Here is a 19,296-nt window from a genome sequence, read left to right as displayed (position 1 = left end):
TGAACTCTGGGAGGCATGCAAGACTGCTTTCTTTGATGTTCCTGATGACTTCATCAATAAATCGTGTGAATCCTTGCCGAAGCCCATGGAAGTCATGCAAAATATTAAATTTGGATCTCACAGCACCACTACTTAATTCACTTATGTTATGTAACATATTTTTGTATTTGAAGTACATTTTTTGTTTAATTTTCACACTACTTTCTGAAGGCGACAAAACTTTTGCCTTGCCAAAATTTGACCTATATGTCTTTATTAAATGATAAATCTTTTTTCAGTGAAACAAATATATTTTTGTACATTCAACATTATTTGGGAGGGTCTTAGCTTTCATATGAGCCATTTCTGAAACCAATTGAATCATTAAAAGTCAGGTTATTAGCAATTGTTTCTACAAAATGGATAAACGACAAGACTTACGTCAGGGACTGTACTTCAAAAGAGTCGGCCCATGTGTTTTACATTGTGCCAAAATTTTTAAATGATGTGTTTTCATCCTGATAGTTGCCAATATTTAAATGACATTTCAGGGACTTTTTTTTTCTTCTTGGCCTCAGGTCCGGGATTAGCTTTCGTGGCTTACCCAGAAGCCCTTGCTCTACTGCCAGGTTCGGCCTTCTGGTCGGTTCTCTTCTTCATTATGCTTTTCATGCTGGGGATTGACACACTCGTAAGACTGCAGCATCCAATAACATTTATTGATTCACATTCATACCTCGCCATTAACACTTTCATATCATTCGTCATCAGTTTGGCAACATTGAGGGCATCACCACCGCCGTGTTGGATGAGTTTCCGCAACTGCGCGGGAACGCCAAGCACAAGTCTTTGTTTCTGGCTGCTCTCTGTTTATGCTTCTACTTGATGGGTCTCCTGTTAGTCACAGATGTAGGTTATATATTTATTTTTATCAATGTAAAACCACGCAACATTTGTCTGCATTCACCATTGTCTTGTTTTCATAGGGGGGCATTTACTGGGTCACTCTAATCGACTCCTTCAGCACTAGTTTTGGCCTCATCATCATCACCCTCTTCATGTGCATTGGCATCTCCTTCTTCTATGGTAGCGCATCTTGTTTCGCTCGTGTTCGTCTGTGTAACTTTTATTCAAGAGCATGATTTTCCTTTATCAGGGGTCAACCAGTTTTGCAAGGACATCATCGACATGATCCGTCACTGTCCTCCCTGGTGCAGCAAAGTTTTGCTTTACTTCAGGGCATGCTGGGTATTCTTTACTCCTTTTCTTCTTTTGGTGAGTGAACACGCATAAGCATTTATTATATGCTTGTTGTTGAATTTGAATACTCTGTTCTAATTATTGTAACTTTTTGGTCGCGGTTTTAGTTCATCCTGACCTACATCTTCATCGAAATGTATAACACCTCTCTGAACTACGGCTCCTATGTGTACCCTCCCTGGGGGAAAGCGTTGGGGGTGTGCATGGCTATGACCTGCTGTATGCAGATCGGGATCTGGGCCGTCGTCGCCATCTGCAAGGAAACCGGAACGCTGAAAGAAGTCAGTATCGTAACCAGTGTTGTTTTTGGCAGCCGTTTTCATTTTCGTCTTAGTCTTTTGGACGATAACATGTACTTACCATAATTTTTACATTATAAGGCGCACCTGACTATAAGCCACCACGCACCAAATGTGACATGAAAACCATAAGCGGATTTTAAGGGGGGGGGTCGGGGGGCCAGGCACCCCTGGTGGCCGAAAAGTGTCATTGCATGTAATTGACTTTCCTATATATACAGTGGGGAAAACAAGTATTTGATACACTGTCAATGGGTTTTCCCATTGGCAGTGTATCAAATACTTGTTCTCCCAACTGTATATATATATATTTTAAAACTGATTTTTTTTTTTCTTTGATGGAAAATATACTGTATATATTTTTTTTTGATTGAAGCAACTTTTTGGGGGATTGAATGATTTAGATACAAATATCCTAATCGTAATATGGCCCAAACACAAAAAGGATTGCTTCAATCAAAGAAAACTTTTTCAATGAAAAATGAAGTAAGTGTTCATATGCAAATATTTCAATCTCAAATATTTTTTCGTATTCAAAAACTTATTTCTATGATTGAAATTTTACTTTTTTTTTTATTTGAAGTGAAATTTCTTTTTGAAAATATGTGTTTTTTGAAGCAACTTATATTTTGATTGACTAATAAAGAGAAAAGTGTCCTGGCCAAGATGTGGCCCAAACACATATCAACGTTACTTCAATCAAAAAAAAAAACTTGACTTGAAAAAATAAAAAAAATCTAAGAAAAATAGCTTTCACACTTATTTTTTTGAGTTGTTTGAGTTTCAAATTTTTTATGATTGAAGCGACTTTTTTTGGGGTTGAAAATATATATTTTGATTGAAGAAACTTTTATTTTATTTTATTTATTTATTTTTTTGTATTGAAGCAACTTTTTTTTGGATTGAATAATAAAGACACAAATCTACCTCCGTATGGCTCCGCCCAGGGGATACAATTTTTGACTGGGGTAACTACATTGGCACGACACCGGCGGGCGTACCAAATTCAGTGGATGACAATCTTGGCGAAAAGTATTGCCTTAGCAGCCTGATTTAGAATTCCCCACAAGAATGATGGGAAACAAAAAATGCTCATTGTCAACTTATTATTTTAAATATTCTTGTAAATTCATTTTATTGCTGACACTGCATTTGTCATCAACATGTTATGCCCCCCTGACCCAAAATTCAAACTCCGCCTATGATGAAAACGGCATTTATTCATAGATAAGCCGCAGCTGTCGTGACTGTATTATGAGATATTTACTAGAGCTGACCTTTTAGCCAGACTGCCGGAATCACACCAGCTGAACCGCTGGACTCGCGTTGGCGCAGCTCCAACAACCCTGGCCGGTGAAAACCCGGCCAAAAGGCCAAACTCTGCACTTCCTCTCCTTGTCCTGACTCCATTTTGAAAGCTGGAAAAAGGCTTCGAAGCACAAGTTGATCATTTATTCAGGTCGACAGCGATCAAACGGCAAGGCGAAACGGACTCAGGCGAGGAGGCAGACTCGTTCCAAGGTTACTAGATCACAAGTCAACAAAAGGTTCCCGAGAAAAATGACAACGATTAGTTAAACATTCCGTCTTTTTGAAGGCTCTCGTGGGGCAGGCTGCGGGCGGAAGAAGGGTGTGCTTGAGCGTTGTTTAGGATTATTGTCTGTTTGTAGATTGGACAGGAGGATTCGGGAGTTACTGTTGTCAGGGCAACGAGGCTTGTGGATTTTGCCACCTCAGCAACAAAGGGGCTCTTGAAGTCTTATCGGTCGTGTTAGCAGTTGGATATCGGGGATTCGCCGGTGTTCCTTGTGTTGGGACAGGACGTCCCGCCATTCATTCTGGACTGTCCGGGAGAACTGATTACGAGAGTTGGTGGTGCAGACGTGGGCTTGTATATGTCAGCGTCAATCTTGTTCAGTCAGTTGCATGACGCGCACGTTGGGCTTCCCATGCGAAGAAGGTGTCATGTATCTCTTATGCCCTATATTCCACTTGTTTTCCTTAAACTATGGTATAAGTGCTGTTTATTTTATAATGGGTGTGTTAGAGTAAATACGAGAAACTATTTCCTGATTGATTATATTAAGTGTGTTTGAGTAATTCAAACAGTCGATCGGTAAATACGAGAAAAGATGCTATTCCCTTCACTAGGAAGCATTGTGACCAGGGGTTAATTTGTGCCGGATCCTGTCGGAACAAGATCCAGCACCTCTTGATTTTGGCCTCCCTGTGTTCCAGGACTTATTTGGGCAGATCCGGCACCTCTCGTGTATAGAAAATAATAATGATATAAAAACATTTTTTTCTTAAATGTATAAAATATAGGGCTGTCAAACGATTAAAATTTTTAATCGAGTTAATCACAGCTTATGAATTAATCGCAATTCAAACCATCTCCAAAATATGCCATACTTTTCTGTAAATTTTTGTTGGAATGGAAAGATAAGACACAAGACGGATATATACATTCAACATACTGTACATACGTACTGTATTTGTTTATTATAACAATAAACCAGCAAGATGGCATTAACATTAACATTCTGTTAAAGCGATCCATGGATAGAAAGACTTGTAGTTCTTAAAAGATAAATGTTAGTACAAGTTATAGAAATTTTATATTATAATATTATATATTAATGTTTTCGTTTTAATAAAATTTGTAAAATTTTCAATCAAAAAATAAACTAGTAGCTCGTCATTGTTGATGTCAATAATTACACAATGCTCATTTTGCTGAAACCCATAAAATTAGTCGCACCCAAGCGCCAGCAGAGGGCGACAAAACACAAAAAAACACAAGTAACAAGTAGACATGACACTGCTGTCATTTTAATCTGTTTGAGCGGGGCATGTGCGTTAATTGTGTCAAATATTTTAACGTGATTAATTTAAGAAAATTAATTACCGCCCGTTAACGCGATAATTTTGACAGTCCTAATAAAATATTATGCATAAATTCATTTACAGAACACATCTTAAGAAATGCATGTTATTTTAAACTTTAACGTCAAAAGTCGGAGATTTGTTGATGCACTGAAATTGAAGCTTGTAAGTCCCACATCATGTGGGCATTTGCGTGTTGTTTTCAGCACCATTTTCTACGTATGTTCCGGGACCTGTGCCGGTCTCGTCATCCCTGCGCTGTCATATGTACTTTGCGTTCCGTCACCTTATGATTTACAAATTAAGCACCGATTGTGATGTGTTCTCTGCTTATTACCTGCAGCGTTTCTTCAAATCCATCAGACCACTCAACTCCTGGCGGACGAACAACAGCGCGGGGAGCGCAGAGGCCAACGTGAATGCAGAGAGGGTGGACGGTCCATTCACGGTGACGCTCACGAACATGGACTTCAATGCCATGACGTGGGAGGAGGGGAGAGGCGTATGAGGAACAAATGAACACGAAGAGAAGAACGGACTATTTTATTAATAAATGACTTTATTAACTTTAGGTTGGCTTTGCTGGTGGCGCCGGAACACACATTTGCAGGATAGTATTAATAAAGCCAGAAGTGCGACTTCTAGTGTAAATATTACCAACAGGGTACTAGTTGCACGAGCAGTAAGAGAAACAAATGTGGAGGATCAATACTAAAATGTGATCATTCCCTGCCAGTCCTTCCGGTTGCTGCATCCGTTACTATATAATGCTGCTTTATTTATGCGGAATTTTAAAAAAAAGTTTTATTTATGGAAACCGTTAGCTCCTTTAGCTGTAAGTTATGCTGTATGTTGCAACTGATGATTAAAATATGATATTTCCTTTTTTTTAATCCAAATGAAATTCCACTGACTACAGTCAACAATTGAATGAAATACTGCCGCAAATGAAAACAAAACAACACTGCAATTGATGGACATAATATATACACAAGGGTAAACATGTGCCGTTTACCTGTTTCAAGGTATACCGTGGTATGAAAACGTCACGGTTTCAAAACCACTAAAGTTTTCAGTCATACTGAATTAGCTATTTTTTATACCCTAAAGGTAGAAATCAGCAGCTTCAGGGCTTGCCTCTCCATCTCCGGTTGTTGCCTTTAGAGTCAGCTGTTCTACACGATGGTTGGAGGAGGTGAAACACCTGAACTTTCCCCCCATTGAAGAAAACAAAGTTGTTTGTATGGGAATATTTCAGCTACAGAAAAGTTACAGATGATTAGAAGAGGAGATTAGAGGAGGAGAGCCAACTGATTTAGACTGGACGGGGCTGATGAACGTTTGTTCACTCGAAACCAGAGCAATAGACTTCATAATGTATTGACGGGTTAGATCGGTCATGCACTGCGCCTCACATTCAAGTAGGGGGCCGCCCACATCATGAGGAGCTATTCACAAACACGCACACAGCGATCTAACGCCGGATTTCTGTTGAAAAGTTGCGAAAGCTGCACTGCATTCAAACATGAAGGATTGTCTCGGGAGTGATTTGTTCGAGGATTCAAGGTAATTATTATATTTTTCGTACGATGCATGCATTTTAAAATGAGAAAAAAATCAATGGGAGAAATTAGCCGCTACGGCATTGGCATCATACAGTGCCCTCCATAATTATTGGCACCCCTGAAAAAGATGTGTTTTTTTAGCTTCTAATATTTTTTTTATTCAAATAATATGGGACCTTAATGGAAAAAAAGAGAAAAATCCAACCTTCAATACAAGTGCATTTATTTAGTGGGGGGAAAAATCCCACATAAAGAAATAATTATTTGACATCAAATAATGTGTGTCACAATTATTAGCACCCCTGGTGTTAATACTTTGTACAACACCCTTTTGCCAACAAAACAAGGTCTGGGGACTGAAATGGCCAAGGGCGGAGCTTGATTTTGTGTCTGGCGAACCATTTCTGTGTAAATTTGGCCATATGTTTAGGGTCATTGTCTTGCTGAAAGACCCAGTGACGACCCATCTTCAGCTTTCGGGCAGAGGGCAACAGATGCCATGCACCCTAACAAGGTTCCCAAGGCCTTTGGAGGCGAAACAGCCCCACAGCATCACTGACCCAGCCCCATACTTCACAGTGGGTATGAGGTGCTTTTCAGCATGCGCATCTTTCGTGGCAGGCCAGACCCACTTAGTGTGTTTGGTTCCAAAAAGCTCCATCTTGGTCTCATCTGACCAAAGCACACGGACCCAGTTGAAGCCTGGGACCGTGTGCTTTGGTCAGATGAGACCAGGATGGAGCTTTTGGAACTTAGCATTTATTTTACATAAATATGTCGAACTGCACGTTTTTATTTTTCCTTTTTTTTTTTTTTTTTGCTTTTAACCAAGAATCGAGACTGTTTTACATCCATATCTATAAAGAATTTGTTGATTTAAGTATGTATTCACAAAAATTTTGACCAGAAAAGCTCTGTTTACATCAGGCGGCCGCTAGCTACAGTCACTGAAAAACTAGCATTGTACTTTGACATATTTACATAAAATAAATGCTAAATGCACTTTTTTTTTCTTTTTTTGCTTTTAACCAAGAATCGAGACTGTTTTACGTCCATATCTAGAAAGAATTTGTTGATTTAAGTATGTATTCACAAAAATTTTGACCAGAAAAGCTCTGTTTACATCAGGCGGCCGCTAGCTACGTTCACTGAAAACCTAGCATTGTACTTCGACATATTTACACAAAATAAATGCTAAATGCACTTTTTCTTTTTTTGCTTTTAACCAAGAATCGAGACTGTTTTACGTCCATGTCTATAAAGAATTCCGCTGATTTAAGCATTTATTCACAAGATTTTTTACCGGAAAAGCTCTGTTTATATCAGGCGGTCGCTAGCTACATTGACTGACAGACTAGCATTGTACTTTGACATATTTATGTAAAATAAATGGTAGCTGCGAGGTTTTTTTTTTTTTTGCTCTTAACTAAGAATCGAGACTGTTTTACGTCCATATCTATAAAGAATTCAGGGATTTAAGCATTTATTCACAAGAATTTTCAAAAAAAAAGCTCTATTTACACCAGGCGGCTGCTAGCTACATTTACAAACAGACTAGCATTGTACTTCAACATATTTACATGAAATAAATGCTAACTACACGTTTTTTTTGCCGTTAACCAAGAATCAAGACTGTTTTACGGCCATGTCCATAAAGAACTCGGGGATTCAAGCATTTATTCACAAGAATTTTCAACTGAAAAAGCTCTTTTTCTGTGATTCCACTCAGTGAGCTTTGACGGCCTCGCCAACAATGCAGGTCTCCTATTTAATGGCCCCGCCAATACATGATTATGTCTATGCCAGAGCATTCGCAGCTAGTTTTTGTGTTTTTCAGGGCATTTACAGGTCACTTTCTGTTCATTTTAGGGCATTTACAGGTCACTTATTGTCAACTTTGAGTCACTGTTTATTCATTTGAGGAGATTCCTGGGTCACTTCCTCTTCTGAAACCCAAAATTGACAGGAAGTGACCCAGAAACACATCAAAATCAACAAGAAGTCAAGTCAAGCCATTGACCGCCATAGACGTCCAATCCGTTTGGAGTGGTTCATTTATTTGCTGCCACCCTCCCAGTTCAAATGAATTGGACGTCTACTCGTAATAAACTCATTCCAATTCATAACAAAATGATGAAATGTGCTTGTTTTTCTGTTAGTTGTTATGTGGATTGATTATTATTGTATCGCCAAACTGTGAGATTATTGTTATCATGAACCTTGTATCATATCATGAAATACCCAGAGGTTCCCACCCCTAATACACACTACATATGTTTGAATACCTGTAAAAATTGCCAATGGATATGTATTTGAATGTAGTGTGTGAATGTATTTTATGATCAACATGAGTCAGTTATTTAAACTTAACTGTTATATAAGCATTTTTTAAAATCTAGGCTTGGTTTAATGTCATTTTTTTTTTTATTTGGGGAGAGGGGGGTATTTTGCATTATGTGATTTTTATAAATGTATATTTTCATACAGTATCTCTAATTTGAGATGACATAACAATGCCCCTTAATGATAATTGTGGTGTTTGTCTTGCTAGGGATATTTCAGAATCTGGTTAATTGCCTTAATTGACAATGTATAATTGTACGAAAATTAGCCATTTTGTCTCAAATGATTTTTAAAATGTTGTTTGAGCATGTATTTATTAAAAATGTCTTTTCTTTAAAGGAATTCCACCTATCTGCCAGAAGAGGGTAGTAGTGAGCTAGAGTCAAGTACACTATGCATCAGTTTAGGACGCGTCCTGACTCTAGGATGCGAAAATTTAATTAAATAAGAAGGGAAAATATCACTGCCCGACGAATAAAGGATTGGTTTCTATTTGCTACCCGAGTGTAAAACTACATAACAATAAAATGGCTGTTTTGTTTGTCAAAACAACCCCTCCTTCAACTCCTTGTGACGTTTGAACGGCGGGATCGATGCAAAGCGGAAATGGCGTAACCACTTTCCCGCGGTTTTGTCTCATGAGTTTGGGTATGCTTGTTTTATTCACAGTCATACAGTTCTGGTCACGCCATACAGCAGTTCTAGCAAAGCACACACTCTGACACACTACTTTTTTCTCATATTTATATTACTTTTACTGGACTTAAAGGTGAAATATGACGTATGAGACCTGTGTTAAAAGTGGACGTTTATTTTAAGGACGAACTTGCGGCTAAAGTGACTGTCTCCACCCTAGCATGCGTTCTCGTGAAACAAATCGAACACGCTAGTTTTCAGTCCGCAGCCAGGTTTTGTGTTGTCCAAACACACCCGGTGGATTTGGATTTAATATTGAATTTATATATTTTAAATCGGATTATTCATTTTGACATACACCAAGACTTGCTGTATCTACATATTTATTAGCAAAAATGCCACCGAAGCGGCGTAGTACCGGGACGACTCCAAGCAAAGAGACGAAAAACAGAGCCGAGAGTTCCTCTTCGGACATTAAAACTAGCCCAGAGTTAACGGCGAAAAAGTAAGCTCAAGCTAGCTGCACATCATTGACGTTCCCATTTAGCAAATACATATTTATTCGTGAATATGTTTGTGTCAAGTCATTAATGTTGACATTACCTAGCAAGAAAGTGTACTGTTGGTCAACTATTAGCTGCGTTCTTTTTATCGAGGCCTTCGTCCACAGTAAACAAACACAACGACCACAACAAACCTTAAAATATGAGGGGGGGAAAAAGTTTCGTTTTTTTGGCAATACTATATGGGTATTATTTAAGGAAAAAAAAAAAAAAAGTTTGTTGTTTTTGCTGCATCTTGATAGGAAACAAAAAGTAAACTATAAAGAAAGGAGCGCAGCCTTTAACTTGATATATGAATATTACATATGTTTTGTATTATGTCCCTACTATGCAGGCACAGAGACAAGGATGCTGACTTTGTTGCTCTGTGCAAGAGCCTTCATGTGTCAGATGTGGTTTGTGAGCGCACCTGGAAGATGTACAAAAGTCTTCAGCAGTCCCTGGATGAATTGGCTGTAAGTACAGTATAGGGCGTATATTTGCATAGGGACGGTAGGGACAGGACTCTAGCAACTTTTCAGGATGCTCAAATTGTCCCCACCAACTTTTAGACAACCTTATTGGTATTATATAATGAGTTCAGTTATATCAGTGATTTAGATTGTCTTTCCATATGTTGCATGGATAGAATTGACCCTACCATTATTAAGTAAATTACTTTCATTATGTTCAGGCTGACATTGAGCCCATTTCACCTGCTGAATGTGCCGGTCCATTTTTTCAAACACATGTTTGATTGGCTGATGACATGAACCCCTCCCCCCACAAATACGCGCACTCACAGCCCAGACAGAAATACAACATGTCGACAACATGCCGCCTCCTCTGTAGGGCTGCAGCTATCGAATATTTTAGTAATCGAGTAATCGACTGAAAATTCTATCGATTAATTGAGTAATCGGATAAAACAAATATATTTTTAGGCGAAGAGCAAGTATAAATATACATGAGAAAATAAGACATTTCATCTAATCTTGAACCATTTTCAGTCAATCAATGTCTTTATTTTCGATGTATATTGTTGAAAACAGCCAACAATTGCATCTCAACCTAACCCTAACCCTCTAAAAAAAAACCTTAAAAAAAAGACAAATTCACTGCTTTCACACAAAAAACTTTTAGATCTTTTATATGTATATATATATATATATATATATACGTAAATATATCTTACCTAAAAATGCTGTTACACTTGATAACACACATCACTGAAAAGTTAGGATTTTTTTCCCACGTGTTTCAATTGAATTTCTATTGGTGTCAAGCCATTTTTAAGTTCTAGTTAAGTTTTAAGTTAGTCTAAACTGTAAGTCCTGATAGGATTTTGAGTTTTTGCTGTGTTCAAAATAAATGAATATATAATGAATAATGAATATGATTGCTAATGTGCTCCAATACAGGCTGTATTGGAGCACATTAGGCACCAGTGCTACTTGGTATTTTATCCAGCAATGACTACTGAGCTAAAATTGATAGTCAGCATTATTAAGTTTTTATTTTACACCCTCATCACTCCACAACGCTATGTTATGTTAAAGCCTGTATGTAAGACACGTTAGCCACGCATCGACAGTGGTCATTATTAATAGAAACCTAGCCCTCTACAGGGCTAACGTTACGTGAACTAGTAGTGACAGTAACGTTAATCTTATTTATTAGCGCTTAGCGCTCTTTATTAGCGCTTAGCGCTCTACTGCTTAAAGATGGCGGCTGTTTACTAACGCTGCCCAGACGTGGCTGAGTCTGTCATTTCGCATCTAGTTCAACATACATGTGATCTCTATGAGACGCAGCAGACGCTACCTGCTACCAACGTAGCATCGTGTGGGCTAGTATTTAGCGGCTTTCGGCTGCAGTAAGTTTTTTTTTTCCCCCCTTCTTCCTCTACTCACATGACATCAATGCGTTGTCCCGCATTAAAAGTAGTCCGAGCAAAACGTGATGCTTAGAGATGTCAAAATAAACGATTACTCGAGCTGAATAAAATTACTCGGATCAGTTTATAAACTCGAGTTACTCGAGTTCCAATTATTCCCGATAATTTTTCCCGATCATATACATTTTGGCAATGCATTAAGAAAAAAATGAATAAAACTCGGACGTATATATACATTCAACATACAGTACATAAGTACTGTATTTGTGCGTAGTGGTACCAATTGATATATCTTTGCGCTGGGAAATAAAGTAGGGTGTTAAGAAAATGATCAACCACTACCTTTCTTCCCCACATTGCTTCCCACGATATTTCTAATTGTAGAAAGACGGATTGTAAGGCTTTAGCCAATTAAAAATGAGCTTCAAAGGCTGCCAAAAATTCTCTCTACTCATTTAACGTTGCCTTTTAATTCTATGTATACGTACAATGGTGCCATTATAGATTGAACGCGACAATGCGTGAGCGGGTAGCGCAGCGCATGCATTAATTGCGTTAAATATTTCAAAGTTATTACTGCCGTTAAGACGATAAATTTGATAGCCCTAGTTTAGGCCAAAACTAAAGACTCTGGATGAGTGTAAGACATTTTGTCTGTAACGTTAAATACAATTAGAAAACAATTTAATTTTTAAAAAAAAATTATATATTTAAAAAAAGGCATGTCCGATATTTTTTTGCCGATTCCGATACTTTGAAAATGACGTGATCGATGCCGATCGATCGGGACATCTCTACTTACAAATTTATTTTGGTCTTAACAGGGAGCAGCTGGATTCCGCAATGTTAAATAAGTTAAGTCATAATCACTGTACCACTAGAGGGCATTGTATCCACCCAAATCAATAACATTAAATGCAAACACTTTCAAAACAAACCATTACTAGGCCATTCTAATTAAACAAATCCTCGAAGCAGCAAAATTTGATTAATCGTTGCAGTGCTAATACAGTTATAAATGTTCATGTGACAAAGTTTGAGCTGTGCATTTTTTTTGAACATCGGACTTTAGGTAGAACCCAAAAAATTATGGGGTGCCGCTCTGTTTGCGGTTGTGACGGACGTGGACGCTGCCTCATTCACCCTCACTCAAGTCCAAAAAGCAGTTGGTATGAAGTAAGTACCCATGATAAAGTTTCTATTTTGATTTTTATTTCCTCCACTCAACATGAACAAAATGTTTTCAGCGTAAATCAGTTTGTAGCTCTGGTTCGGAAACTGGACATCAATTTGGATACGATAAGCACCAAGGTGAATTCAGCACTGGCTCGCTTGGAGAACAAATATGAAGTCACCCTGGCTCTTTACCAGAGGTTTGACAAGTGAGTAAACGACAAAGAGTGTTACTTTTAAGGATGAATTGGTTCTGAAATTAACGTTTTATTTATTTTTTATTTCAGGACATGTAAACGAATCTTCGCAGTGGCTCCTGAGGCAAAGTAAGTTGAAGGCTTTTCCCGTTTGATTGCAACTAATCAGTTTGAATAAATAATCTCAATTAGGGCTGCAGCTATCGGTTATTTTAGTAGTTGATTAATCGATGAACTAGTTAGTTCGAATAATCCAGTAATCAGATAAGGAACATGAAAAATTAAAATACCCGAGCTGAGCATGAAACGGTTTAAAAAAACAAATAAATAAGGATCGATGTACAACAAAAGAACAATTGGCTAACTTACACAGCAAGTCTGTTAGCTTTAATGCTATAAATTGCCTTTTTTTTCTACAGTGCTCTTAACAAATGGTTCAGACACATATTCCCACAGAAAATGGCTAAACATATCGATAAACTAAATTAAAAATGGAATTAAAAAACATTAGCTCAAACAAAAACTTCGCTTTTGTTGGTCTTAACATGGAGCAGCTGGATTCAGCCTTGTGAAATGAAGCAGACGAGAGTGCAGTGGAGCCATCCAGATCAATAACTCAATGCAAACACTTTCAAAATAAACCATTACAACCCCACTTTAACTAAACGAATACTCGAGGCAGCAAAATTTAATTCGAATCTTTTTTTCTAATCGAGTACTCGAGTTAATCGATTAATCATTGCAGCACTAATCTCAATTCAGGGATTCCCCTATATTCAACAGATTGTGGCGCACCGCCACACTAAAATGAAAGCCGCCACGCCTGGCAAATGAGATGTATTTTATTTATTTATTTAGATAAAAAAAATTTTTTAAAGGCCGCTTCAAACTAGCGGCAGCCGAGTGGGAGGAGTTCAGCGGACACCTGTTCATTGTGTATTGTAGCCTAATGTTCGTAACTATGCAGGCCCCCCCTTAAGAGACGCAAGGGGAACGAGTAGGAAGAATGGGAGAACGAGCGAGATAGCGAGAGATAGCGGTCGCATGTTGTAGCAGCCCGCTGTTATTTTGTTATTGTTTTTCTTTATTATTGTTACCACAATAAAGTGGGTAAGCAAATACAGACTTCTCTCCTTCTTGCCCATATCCGGGGCATTACAATAATTTGGATCGGACTTTTCGGCGAAAGTGAGCGGTGGACGGCCGTCTTGGACGGAAAGCAAACTTTGACTAACTTGCGCTGAGAGACTGCGGAGAGGCGGGGCCCAAAATAAAGCCTTGCTCTATTTTCAGAGCGTTGGTCACAGTAAACGATTTATCAGTTCAAGCAGAGTAAAATGATACATATTCACGGTACAAGAACGTCGTTTCTGTGTCCATCGATTGGTAAGAAAAGTCTGTTTGTACGAGTGACGTGTGGGCGCTCCCGTCAGGGGGGACATTTCACGTGGAGTGGCTATTTTTCGGCACAACACCGGCGCGCCAACTTCAGACAATTACGGCTGACGAAACTTTGATAAATGCGCCCCCCCACCCAAATTTCGCGAGCTCTGGGACACTCGAAAAATGACTCTCATACCTCTCCTTGCTAAGTTAATGGTACCTCGACGTGCCTTTGTGTGAAAATTTAGTTTACGAACAACGTGGAAAAAACTATTCACCTTCTCACCGAATCAAGTAAAACTCTTTACACGGCTATTAGAATTCCCCCAGTGCTCTAAATGGGTCAGTTGACAGAAGGACTGTTATTGTTGTGGTAATGTAGTACTTATGAGGGTCAAATAAAAGGAAAAAGGAGGACTACGACGGTGGTCTGCAACCCGCGGCTCTCGGGCCGCATGCGGCTCTTTAGCGATGCTTCGGAGCTTTTTTTTTTTTTTTTTAAATGGAAAAAGATGGGGGAGGGAAATATATTTTTTTGTTTTAATAGGATTTCTAGGAGGACAAACATGACACAAACATTCTTTCAATTCATTAATATTGTAATGAAGTTAAACTTGTGGTGGCATAGTACAACAGAGTAGTCACGTGGTGCGTCATTCTCTATAGGATCCACTGCAGGGAAAACAAACATTTAATCATGAAGGCTAATTACGTATTTCTATAGTAGGCTAATATAGCTAGTATCGATAATTATAAGGCTTGTAAAAGGCTTTTAATTTTTTGTGGCTCCAGACATACTGTATCAGTTTTTTTTTGTGTTTTTTTGGGGGTCAAATATGGCTCTTTCAACAGTTTGGGTTGCCAACCCTGAGTGACTACGAGATGTAAGTCGTACTATTGCCACGAGAAAAAAAGTCGCATTAGTACATCGGGTAACGTAGCTGTAATCAGCTACGCATTTTACATACATGTACTGTAGCTGAGAGGTACAACATTAGCCTGGCTAATGAAATATTTCAAATATATCTTTGTTATGGTTCTTCTTGGGGGGAAAAATGAAGAGAAAAAAATTCGCTGTGGCACGACATGGTGAGGCTGTCCGACTCCGATGCAGCCCACCACCACAGCTTCAAAAAATCCTAGGGGAAACACTGCAATTGGATATAAGTTGATGAGTTGACTAACTGCAAAAATCACTGATGAATTGATAATCAAAATACCTTTGCATACTGAAGGAATCTGAACTCTTAGCCAGACTGACGGAATCACGCCAGCCGAACCCGCGTTGCCACGGCTCCCAACGACCCGGGCCGACGAGTCACCAACAACCCGGCCAAAAGACCAAACTCTGCGCGTTCACCTTAGTCTTAACCCCTTGGACTGACTCCGTTTTGAAAGCTGGAAAAAGGCTTCGAAGAACAAGTTGACAATTTATTCAGGTCGAAAGCAATCAAACAGCAAGGCAAAATAGCGACTGGCCCAGGTGAGGATTCGGGGTCACCCTATCACAAGTCAACAAAAGGTTCCTGAGAAAAATTACAATGCTTAGTTAAACTTACGGTCTTTTGAAGGCTCTCGCGGGGCGGGCCATGGGTAGGAAGAAGGGTGTATTAAGGATAATTTTCTATCGCAGTTTGGGCTGTTTAGTTCGTGTGTCACAGTTGCTGAGTTACCGTTACTGGGGTAGCCACAGTGGGAGATTCTGCCCGCCTTAGCGTCAAAGGGGCTCTTGGAGTCTTATCAGTCGGGTTATCAGTTGGATATCACGCGTTCTCCAGTGTTTCTTGTGTTGGGACATGGCGTCCCGCCATTTATCCTGGACTGTCCGGGAGAACTGATTGCGAGAGTTTGTGGTGGGCTTGTCAGCGTCAATCTTGCTCAGTCAGTTGCATGGCGCATACGTTGGGCTTCCGTGATAAGAAGGCGTCATCTAGCTTTTATGCCCTATATTCTGCTTGTTTTCCTTTAACTATGGTATAAATGCTATTTATTTTATATTGAGTGTGTTAGAGTAATAAAAACAGTCAAACAGTAAATACGAGAAACGATACTATTCTCAAATTAATTATATTAACTCATTTGCTCCCAAAAATGTATAAATACTAGGGCTGTCAAACAATTAAAATTTTGAATCGAGTTAATTACAGCTTAAAAATGAATTAATCGTAATTAATCGGAATTCATACCAACTATAAAATATGCCATATTTTTCTGTAAATTATTGTTGGAATGGAAAGATAAGACACAAGATGGATATATACATTCAACATACTCTACATAAGTACTGTATTTGTTTATTATAACAATAAATCAACAAGATGGCATTACCATTATTAACATTCTGTTAAAGCGATCCATGGATAGAAAGACTTGTAGGTCTTAAGAGATAAATAAAAATAATAAATAAAATATATAAATATATAAATAAATAAAATATATAAATATTTATAAAAATTTATACAAAATAAATGAAAGATAATAACTAGTACAAGTTATAGAAATTTTATATTAAAACCCCTCTTCATGTTTTCGTTTTAATAAAATTTTTAAAATTTTCAATCAAAAAATAAACTAGTAGCCCGCCATTGTTGATGTCAATAATTACTTACACAATGCTCATGGGTGCTGAAGCCTATAAAATCAGTCGCACCCAAGCGCCGGCAGAGGGCGGCAAAACTCCATAAAACACAACAAGTGAGCGTTTCACTGTACTGTCATTTAAATCTGTCTGAGCGGGGCATCTGCGTTAATTGCGTCAAATATTTTAATGTGATTAATTTTTAAAAAATAACGCCCGTTAACGCGATAATTTTGACAGCCCTAATAAATACGTTCTATTTTTAATAGTTTCAGTGTCCCAAAGACATATTTATACGTCTTTTACTTTTTTTTTTTTTTTATTTCCAAAAAAGACATCTCTTGGTCGTGATTCAATTTAGCTCCAAAGCACAAAGCTGAAAATCCATTTTAATTTTAGCAGTAAAACTGGCCACTGGAGGGCAGTAGCGCATTTGGTAAGAACTGCAACCCGATTCAACGGCAACGAACGGCCAAGCCGCACGGCCGGGCGCCGCGGAAAACGACCGAATGGATGCCAGGCGGCGGACGATCGAGCTGAACAAACGGTAGGACGCCCGGGATGCCAAGCGCTGGACGACCGAGCAGAACGACCGGGACCACCAGTGCAGCGGACGATTCCTTTGAGTTTGTGCTGCTCGTGAGCAGAGCCAGCAGAGACAAAAAAAAATTCATCTTTATGAGACAGACGGCGATGAGGGAAAAGTTTAACCGGCTGTCGCGGCCAGAACAGCATCCTCTTTCAATTAGTTATGTGTAAATAAATTGGTACTTTGCTATCAAAAGCTCTATTTGTCTTGTTGTTTATCTTATTTTGTAAAAGGAAAACATTATTCAGATGTTTGGGATGTAACTCAAGCAAAAAAATAGCTGTGTATAAGTCAAAGTTATGTTTGAAATGTATGCTTTCACAAAAAGCTCAATTTCTCCGTTTTTTTTCATCAGAAATTTGGAAATTGCTAAAACTAAGCTATTTTTTAATGCTGATTTCTAAAGAATGGAAAATGATATGAACTTACTTTTTTCCTACTGAAAGAAGAGAGTCTAATATTTCTTTTGGTGGGTTCCATGTTTATATAGCAATAGAACAGAATTTTCTGTTGGCCTTGCAAAATAAGTCAAAATCCAGTAAAACGGCTCGGAGCGAAGGGCCATCCTCCGGTGAAAATGGCTGGGAGTGAATGAGTTAAGTGTGTCAGAGTAATACAGTCGATCGGTAAATACGAGAAAAAATACTATTCCCTGATTGATTATATTAAGTGTGTTAAAATAATGCAAACAGTTAGACGGTGCATACGAGAAAAGGTACTATCTCCTTCCAATACTGAGGCTTTGCTGATTTTCACTGATTCAACATCTGTTTTTCCAGGGAGAACGAGATCATACGGACCTGCTGGACGATGTTTCTCTTAGCCAAAGGTTAGTGATTTAATAAAACAATATTTACTATCGGCTCCATTTTTTTGGGAACAATTCCAAAGTCCGTTTTCTTCCTTCCCTTCTGGTTCCAGTGTCCACATTGGAATGTTTTGGACCTGATTTTTAAGTTTTTGTTATTTCTCATGACTGATGATGTTTCACATGCAGGAAAAGCCTTACAGATGGAAGACGACCTCGTCATATCATTTCAGTTGCTGCTGTGCACGCTGGAGTTCTTCACCAAGCGATGCTCTCCTGATCTACTGCAGCCTCTTTACCGTAAGCCGCACTGATGGCAAGTTTGCGATCAGGTTGTAAAACCTTGCACGGGGAACGACATCATGTCTTTATTGTCGGTTTTAGAATCGGCCATCAGCAAATTTCAAAGCCCTGTGACGCGAACTTCTCGCCGCAACCAGAATAGCGCCAAAGCGCGAGCTGCGGAGCCGGAGGTGGACCTCCTCCTACTCGAAACCTTGTGCAAGGAGAACGAATGCAATGTAGATGAGGTCCGCCTCTCTTTGTTTTGTGTGTTACTTTTGGGAAAACAATTTTCAATAGCAATAACCCAACGCGTGCTTCATATTCATAGGTAAAAAATGTGTATCAGACCAGTTTTTCTGCTTTCCTGGTGTCTTTGGACCTTCATAAATTGTCCGGTCTTCCTCAGGTATGGCTACAACTGTTGGCTAACTGTGCATGAACTCAATGGTACTGAAACACGATCGTTCAATACCATCATAAATCGGGTATAACATCTTTCTAACCGCAGGCCAATAGTATGAATCAACAGTATGAAGAGCATTACCTCAAGTGTAGAGACATTGATGCTCGGCTGTTTTTGGACAGCGACGAGACACTTCTTGCGCCTCAAGTGGAACCGTACGGAATTTGAAGTCAAAATAACTACTAGTGTAATATGGTTTAACAGAACATGACTCGAAAATAATGAATTTATCCTTTCAGGGTACAAGTGGAGAGAACACCGAAGAAAAATATGTTGGAAGAGGATGCCATGCCGGTTCCACAGACTCCAATCAGGTGAGAGTAACATATTGTACAGTAGAAAGCGGTACCCCAACTTAGAAACTTGTCGACAAACATTAAGAAGTGGTCGAGATTTTCATATAGTTTTCATAT

General features: G+C 38.8%; 2 protein-coding genes across 2 annotated transcripts in view; both read left to right on the top strand.

Moving 5' to 3' along the window:
* Positions 1-8,707, top strand: part of slc6a7 (solute carrier family 6 member 7) — a 29,718-nt gene extending 21,011 nt beyond the window's left edge. Inside the window, exons 9-14 of the mRNA XM_057821920.1 lie at positions 558-670; positions 751-888; positions 966-1,065; positions 1,136-1,254; positions 1,347-1,520; positions 4,768-8,707. Of these exons, the coding sequence (XP_057677903.1) occupies positions 558-670; positions 751-888; positions 966-1,065; positions 1,136-1,254; positions 1,347-1,520; positions 4,768-4,932 (809 nt within the window). The 3' untranslated portion in view covers positions 4,933-8,707. The remainder of the gene's footprint in view (positions 1-557; positions 671-750; positions 889-965; positions 1,066-1,135; positions 1,255-1,346; positions 1,521-4,767) is intronic.
* Positions 8,708-9,222: 515 nt separating this feature from the next.
* rb1 (retinoblastoma 1) overlaps positions 9,223-19,296 on the top strand; it is a 42,864-nt gene continuing 32,790 nt past the window's right edge. Inside the window, exons 1-11 of the mRNA XM_057821227.1 lie at positions 9,223-9,473; positions 9,866-9,986; positions 12,480-12,583; positions 12,655-12,789; positions 12,868-12,906; positions 18,107-18,156; positions 18,325-18,435; positions 18,520-18,665; positions 18,749-18,826; positions 18,929-19,038; positions 19,123-19,197. Of these exons, the coding sequence (XP_057677210.1) occupies positions 9,364-9,473; positions 9,866-9,986; positions 12,480-12,583; positions 12,655-12,789; positions 12,868-12,906; positions 18,107-18,156; positions 18,325-18,435; positions 18,520-18,665; positions 18,749-18,826; positions 18,929-19,038; positions 19,123-19,197 (1,079 nt within the window). The 5' untranslated portion in view covers positions 9,223-9,363. The remainder of the gene's footprint in view (positions 9,474-9,865; positions 9,987-12,479; positions 12,584-12,654; positions 12,790-12,867; positions 12,907-18,106; positions 18,157-18,324; positions 18,436-18,519; positions 18,666-18,748; positions 18,827-18,928; positions 19,039-19,122; positions 19,198-19,296) is intronic.

The sequence above is a fragment of the Corythoichthys intestinalis genome, chromosome 18, assembly GCF_030265065.1.
Source record: "Corythoichthys intestinalis isolate RoL2023-P3 chromosome 18, ASM3026506v1, whole genome shotgun sequence".
In the NCBI taxonomy this organism is placed as follows: Eukaryota; Metazoa; Chordata; class Actinopteri; order Syngnathiformes; family Syngnathidae; genus Corythoichthys; species Corythoichthys intestinalis.
Note: the sequence above shows the minus strand (reverse complement) of the source record. Positions and strands in the feature narration are given on the sequence as shown.